Raw genomic sequence first — 6,914 nt, forward strand, 5'->3', positions numbered from 1 at the left:
GAGGGGGGGGGGCAGGGGCGGTGTCCTTGCTGTCAGCATGGCATGGCGGCAGGGCAAAGCAAGGCACGATAACGGCAACAGGGCAGGGTGCTCAGGGGCCGGCAGCTCACGATGCCGTCAGGGCCAGAGGTCGTTGTTGAACCCCCATGCGGTGTAAGAGCCTCAAGGCAAGGCGAAAAAAAAATGGCCGAAAGGTTTCGCCGGAGGGTCCGCACCGGGTCCGGAGCCCGACGAAGCCATCGTGAATTGCCATTCTTTTTTCGACGTCAGCCGCCGAGACGGGAGACGCCGTGAGACGCCGCGAGCAGCCCATTCACACATCCATGGTCGCACTTGTCATTCAATAGCCCGGCTTCGATAGATGAGTGTTCGACACTAGACTCGAAGCCGTTCGAGTAACACAAGGTGGCTGGAACTTGGCGTCTTTTTCGTGCTCTGACCGACTCGCGGACGTTGCGTCGCACTCTGTACCTCTCAAGCATGCCCCCCTCCCACCCCCCTACGCGAGACGTCCCCCCTTCGAGCCCCCTCTCGAGAATTGAAACGGGAAATGTGAAGCAGATGCTGCTCAATGACGCTCGCCATGACGGTGCCAAACTCCATCTGTCGAGCTCTGCATCCAGGCGAGCGAAAGGCAGTCAGTCAGTGAAGGCCTAGCAGGTTGCCTGCGACGATTGAGCAACAGGAAGTAAGACCTAGATTCACGCCCCGTGAATCCCCCGAGACCAATCCAACCCGCGTGCGTTCGTTCCAGAGCGCACTCCCCTCCAACTCCAGGGGGGTATCCCTTGGACCCCGACACGATACAGGATTGTCGATCCCCCGAACGCCTTATTTTAGTCGCCAGCCCTTCTCAAGATCCGTCTGGACCCTGGAAATCATGTCAAAAAAGCCCTCCACCTATGTATCCACTGTAGAGCGTCTTCGTTCGCCACTCGGGCGCCAATCGTGTTACCATGTACATAGCCAAACGTGCGATTACGAATCCCATCTGAAGATTCAAGGCATTTGCACATGAAGAGGAAAAGCGTCAGGAAAGATCGGCAACGAAGAGTGGGCGGCATGTTGAGGTACGGTTGCCGCCCAGCGTTGCCACATTTCAACGACGGTTGTGACGACAAGGGGCTGTCTGTCCACACAACACGCATGGCCAGCCAACAGCCAAGCCTATTCTCTTTCCATCATCAAACTGTTGGTGTTTCTTTATCAGAAAAGAGTATGAGCATGTACACGTATTCCGGCAGCACCGTGCGCAGAGGATCGAAGGGCCGCTGTGAACATTGCATCAGTCTTCCATATACCTACCACACGCTAGAGACTACCTCGCGAACGCGCCATACGACACAGGCCTGGGGTGCGTCGCGACCATCAGGACTTCTTCCGTCTTCAATAAGACGCGACGACTCGGGACTAGCTCATGTTGTGCAATCACTCTGGGGCAGACACTCGCCTTCAGACTGGCATGAACTGCCGATGCTCACGCAAGAGAAGCTCACCTGCGCCAAGTGGTGCACAACAGGTTGATAGCAGCAGTATAGCCACCCAGACGAGCATCCTGAGAGCAAAGAGACACACATTCGCCAGTTGGATAGAGAAGAACGACATGGTGCTACAGCTCGTGCAGGTGGCGTGTCGCGCTCGACTCGACCTACCCTCACCAGAGCTCGCCTCGAGGCAGGCCGCAGAGTGCATCGAAATGACGGGCGTCAGCAAAACAAACAGCCCACAGCCTCGTCATGCCCAGCAAATGATGTCTTCCGTCCTGGCGATGGCCTCACCTGACAGACTTTCCCTGCCAGCCCCCTCCTGGCCTCGAAGTGCTCCCCGCCAAAAGCATTCATCTACAGACGCCACAATCTCGAGCCGAGGGGGCCAAGCTCTGGCCTGCTGGCTGTCCGCCATATCGAATGAAAAGCTCCCTGGTATCACAATCCTCCATCTTCACTCCCCCCATTGACCTATTCCCCTCTGTTCCCCTTCACATGCAGATAATCCCCTTCCTCTCCGCCCGCAGCAAGCCCCTCCTGCATCTCCTGCATTGTCCTATCCTTATCATGCCATCCACACGCACACGCATACGCCCCCCGAATTGAGCTCGCTCGCTCACAGCCAATCCCTGCCCTGCCCATCCGTCCGCATCCCCCGTCCGCCTACACCGACACCCGTCGCATCGCGTCGCGCATGCGTCAAGCAGCTTGGGGAAGCTCCAGAAACCCGCCAGGCAGGCCAGGCATCTATTTCGCTTTTCCCCCCTCCCCTTCCAAGCCACTTTCTGCAGCTCAGCTTCGCGCTGCGGCTGCAACGGCATGATAGTACCATCCCATACCTCGTTCGCATTTCAGAGGGCCCATCCAGCAAGAGAGCCCCGAGCGCTGGTCAATGGGCGGCGCAGCCAGGGCCAGCAAGAAACGTCTCGCCGACCAAGGTAGCTCGTATGACGCCCGAATGATGACTGTGTGCATGAACGGGCGCGCCATATGGAATAGGAAGCGATACACTCTCGCAGGCAACGCAGAGGCTCCGAACCCCGAGCCCACCAATGATGCCAAGCCAGCCTGCACAGGTAGTAGGCCGACCTTGTCTGGGGCAGGCAATGCGAACCAGGAAATAGGGCCCAATGCTCGTCCACCGGCAGAGAATAGGCCAGTAGTCAAGGGCCCAGCCAGCGATACATCCGCCGCAACCCCGCTCCATGCCCTCATCCGCCTTGGGCTTGCTGCTTGCCAAGGGCAGTTGTCGAACCAGGTTTGGGTGAGAGATGGTCCAGCTCAGGTTGAAACATGGGCAGAAGCTCATAACCCGAGAAACGATGGCATGATAATCGATCAGTGGGCGATGGACAAACCGGGAAGGTCGTCCACGCAGCAGAAGCAATCAGTGCTTCTCTTGGCGCGCAACCTCAACGGATGATCTGATTGTGGGGTGCCGGACATGGCCCGGAGGTCACAGTCGCATTGACCAAGTCGTACATTCTCAACATTGGGGCTCTCCAGGTCGTTCGCTGCATCATACGACTGAAGGAGCTCCTCGTAATCGCATTGATCACAGAGTCATTCCAAAGGAGGCTTTGCCGTTCTTTCCTCCACGAATTTGAATCTGTATGATCTGACCTTTGACGATTCACCCAGAGCAGTGGTCAGTTCACGGAGGGCCCGGCTCTCCCCGGATCTCTCAAGCTCGGGATCGTCGGACCCTGAAAAAGCAGGGACCTCCTCGGCCGTCCCCTTGCACGTCGCCACTGCGCAACGTCGGGGCTTCTCCCTCAAAAGAGAAGGGAGCATACGTGCCCCATGCTCCCAGGATGGGGATGGAGACAAAGATAACACCATCACAGACGCGGCTTGATAATCTAGGAATGAAACTGTCGGTCACTGCCCCAACTTGCAAGGCCTATCCCCTCATCACGTCGGCTGCCAAACCTTCTTCGTCTAGCGCCTTGACCTAAGGAGAAGCCACAATACCCTCCCTTTGACCAACCCTCAGATCATATTGCCCAACCTCCCTAGTCATTCATGTCTACTTCACCGTGTTGTATCTTGTCGTCGGAAGTAGAGCACAGTGTCCATCGGGACAGGCCACTTGTCAACAGCGAAGCAGCCACCCAAAAGCCACACCTCGACCCGTGCTTCCACCAGAGGGAAGCACAGGTTCGGTCAAGTGACGCTCCCAGCCTAGATTGCGGGGAACCCAGAGCTGTTTCTTGTTGGCCCCTGACACGACTCTGGCTAACTGCTCGTTGGCTCGCCACAAGGCAGAGGGTGCTTACTCGCATGGTCCTTTCACACCCTCCACGCAGTCTAGGCCAATCTTGACTTGAAACCCGTTTTTCGGGGTCCGCAGCGTGGCAAAAGGGTGACTGCGGTCGTAATTTGTCGTTCGGCCTTGCAATGCTAGTCAGTGCAGGTAGCACTCGCTACATCCGCTGTCTGACCCGGAACTTTCATGGCCGCCTGCATTGCATGTCGCTATGAGCCTCCCTACCTACCTCAGCCATGTTGCTGCAGAGTAAGACTGGCGTCGCACAGCTCACAGCCGACAACACCATCCTGGAATGCGAACCTCCAGTGAACTATGTTTGCAGTCGCGGAGCTCGATCGCCGACGTCAGTATTGCATTTCCTCATTGTTCGCTGGCGGTCTTCGCGGCTAGATTGAGTTATTGAGCCTGGGTAAGAGTAGATACATGCTCGAGGCCTGAAGCGCAATGCGGGGAAACTGAACTGTTTTTGCTGTTGATTCTTTTTGAATACGCCGAACCTGCCAGCGCACAAGCAGTCAGCCGCCACCTGTGTCAGCAACCTCAGCAAGACTCCGGGGTATGCCATGTCGTGAAACATGGCGTAGTCTCGGGGTGTGCGGGGAGAGTATGGCGCGAAGTCGAAACCTGGGGAAAAGAGACTGGGCAGTCTCCTTGCCCGCAAGGAAATGTACATGGTCCAGCTGGTTCAGGGAGAGTTGGTGCTCAGGCATGACGAGATACAGGAACTGGTGCCCGCGGGCTGAGTTGGCCGTTCGAGGACCCCTCCGCTACAACTCATGAAGATGGACGACTGCAAGACCGGATTCTCTCGTGTACAGAGATGCCGTCGAGCCCAGTCAGTGGCCAAAGGCAGGTGGGTTGAAGTAGAGATTAGCTGGAACACCGATTAGCTGTTGGATTGTCTGTGCCCAGAAGGATATGATCGCTTTCGTCGCACTCAAGCCTTTGCCACTAGCTAGCTCTCATCTCTCAGCCATTTAACAAATGACAGCGTACCTAACGACAGCGATCAAACACTGACTTGGATGGTAGCTCGGAGCTGCTGGAGAGCGCCATTCGTGGTTCAGGCCGGCTACTCCCCCTATGCCAAAGCCGGACGGAGGCTGCGCCGCCCCGTGAAACCCGCGGCGGCCTGTGCCATCACGCGGGCGCCGGTCGTATTGATAAAGTCCAGAGGCCAGACCGGGATCGGCAAAGAGCCGCACGCCTTGGCCACGAGTCGTCAGCTCTGTCGATCGCTCGTGATGGCAAAGTCTGGGTTACAATGGACGCAAAGATTGGCAGTCAGTGTTGTGTCGATCTTTCGCTTCGCTGCGGGGCTGTTGTAACATTCAGCACAGAGGCACTTGAGCGCTTGCTTAACGGCGGGGCAATAGGGTAAGAGCTAAGTCAAACTCTATCTCTGGAAGCTACAAGAGCCGACAGGGTCAAGATGAGGCTTTTCAGCTGCATGCCGCGCTGCAGAGTGAGGAAACGCTCATCTCACCGCCATTTGGACGATTGAATTTCTGGGGATGTCTTACTTGCTTCAAAGGCCGGAATGCCTTGAAGTGAGATCAGCGCAGAGATCTTCGGCCGCTACACGCATTAGCATGGGGATAATGAGATGTGGCTTGCGTGAGACAGCAGCTATAGTCGTGTGCCTGCGCGGTCGTGCTCGCTACATTAGCTTGTAGCGCAAGTGGTATATGTCGCTGATATGAATTGAACACATGGGGATTAATGGCTGGTCAGGTTCCGGAAAGGCGGTCGGTATGTCGACTTGAAAATGCTCCGAGTCGCAAACGTCACAAGTAGTTGGCGGACCCTATTGAGTCTCGATTCCTTATCGTTGTTGATCTGACCGCGGACACCCAAGAGGCCGTATTGAGGAGTGAAACATGGCGAGGGTGCACCACGCCAAAGAGCATTGAGACTTGACTCATCTTGAAAACATCAATCATCATGATCGCCAAGGCCCTTGAAGAAATGCCCACGGTTCCCAGATGCCCGGTTCCCCGTGACCACAACGCTACGTGATGCATCGCCAATCGGTCTGCCACCCCGTGTCAAGGTAGAGAGAGAAGTGCAGCGACAGGCGCCAAATCCAAGCCAGTGGTAGCACTCGCAGCCACCCAACCAGACGGCACAATTTCGCCGCCTCATTATTGACCTTGAATATCCATCCCACATCAGATGAAGAGAAGTCGCTGTCACAAAAGCCGAAAGAGTAACTGGCAACATGCGGAATCGATGCGCTGGCAGCAAGAAGGATGGTCCATGAGCATAACCTCCAAGGCAGTATCGTGGAACCCCGGCCCCGGGCCGATCGGCGCTCCAATACCCCATCCCGTCCAGGAACGAGGAAGGCGTACATGCTCCATCCGTCCCAGGTCTTCGGGCTCGAACAAATCAGGAATTAGGTGGGCGACCGTGGGGTTGTCGAACAGCAGGAAGTCCTGATGACATCGTGGACGCTGTCAACCGCGCCGCGCGGCAGGCCACGACACGCCCAAAGAGGCCATGTCATCTTGTAGGGCCGCGGGAAGTGGAGAAGGTGCAGGGCCAAAATCAAGGCACAGAGGCAGAAACGATGTTGCGGACAGCCCAGCAAGGATGCGACTCAAAGAGATGAGCTTGTCAATGAATAGTCGTGGGGTTTGGTTGTTCCTCTTTCGGACACCATGGAGCTTCAGATGGGGCTTGGCGAAGCAGCCGTCTTACCCTTGGAGCAGTGAGAACTGGGAAGGAACTGTAGGAGGAGATTGAATGCAGGAGCTAAATACGGAAAGAAGATGCTGCTTTCATTGGCCCTGAGACCCATCCCGCTTGTGCTTTCCTGCCAATCACCTTGACCGGGGGTGACCTGTCAGCAGAGCAGAGATTTATTACAGGCATGTGGCACGGACCACATGACCTTCTTCGCAAGCTTTGGCGAGCTGGCGGGGGTTTATGGGCAGGTACCAGTGGCTGCCCTGAGGCCCAATGCCCAGTGCAGAACGTTGGAAAGAACGATGAGCCACATTAATCCCCGATGCCCAGCAGAGCGGGTTGCACGCAGGTTGACGTCATGAAGCCTCTGTGCGTCACAGGCCCTTTGCGCGTCGTCGCGACTGCCGTCCAAAAGCTCTGTAAAAGTCCACTGCATTTGAAGCTTTTGGCGATGATGGCTTAGA

At 56.4% G+C, this 6,914-nt stretch overlaps 1 protein-coding gene across 1 annotated transcript; it reads left to right on the plus strand.

Annotated features, from left to right (window-relative positions):
• Positions 1-2,379: 2,379 nt before the first annotated feature.
• Positions 2,380-2,910, plus strand: VDBG_02758 (predicted protein; the record flags this gene model as incomplete). The annotated part of the gene is made up of 1 exon (XM_003006573.1): positions 2,380-2,910. One exon carries the CDS (start codon positions 2,380-2,382, stop codon positions 2,908-2,910), a length of 531 nt encoding a protein of 176 aa, XP_003006619.1.
• Positions 2,911-6,914: the final 4,004 nt, after the last annotated feature.

This window comes from Verticillium alfalfae, genomic scaffold (assembly GCF_000150825.1).
Source record: "Verticillium alfalfae VaMs.102 supercont1.3 genomic scaffold, whole genome shotgun sequence".
Taxonomy (NCBI): domain Eukaryota; kingdom Fungi; phylum Ascomycota; class Sordariomycetes; order Glomerellales; family Plectosphaerellaceae; genus Verticillium; species Verticillium alfalfae.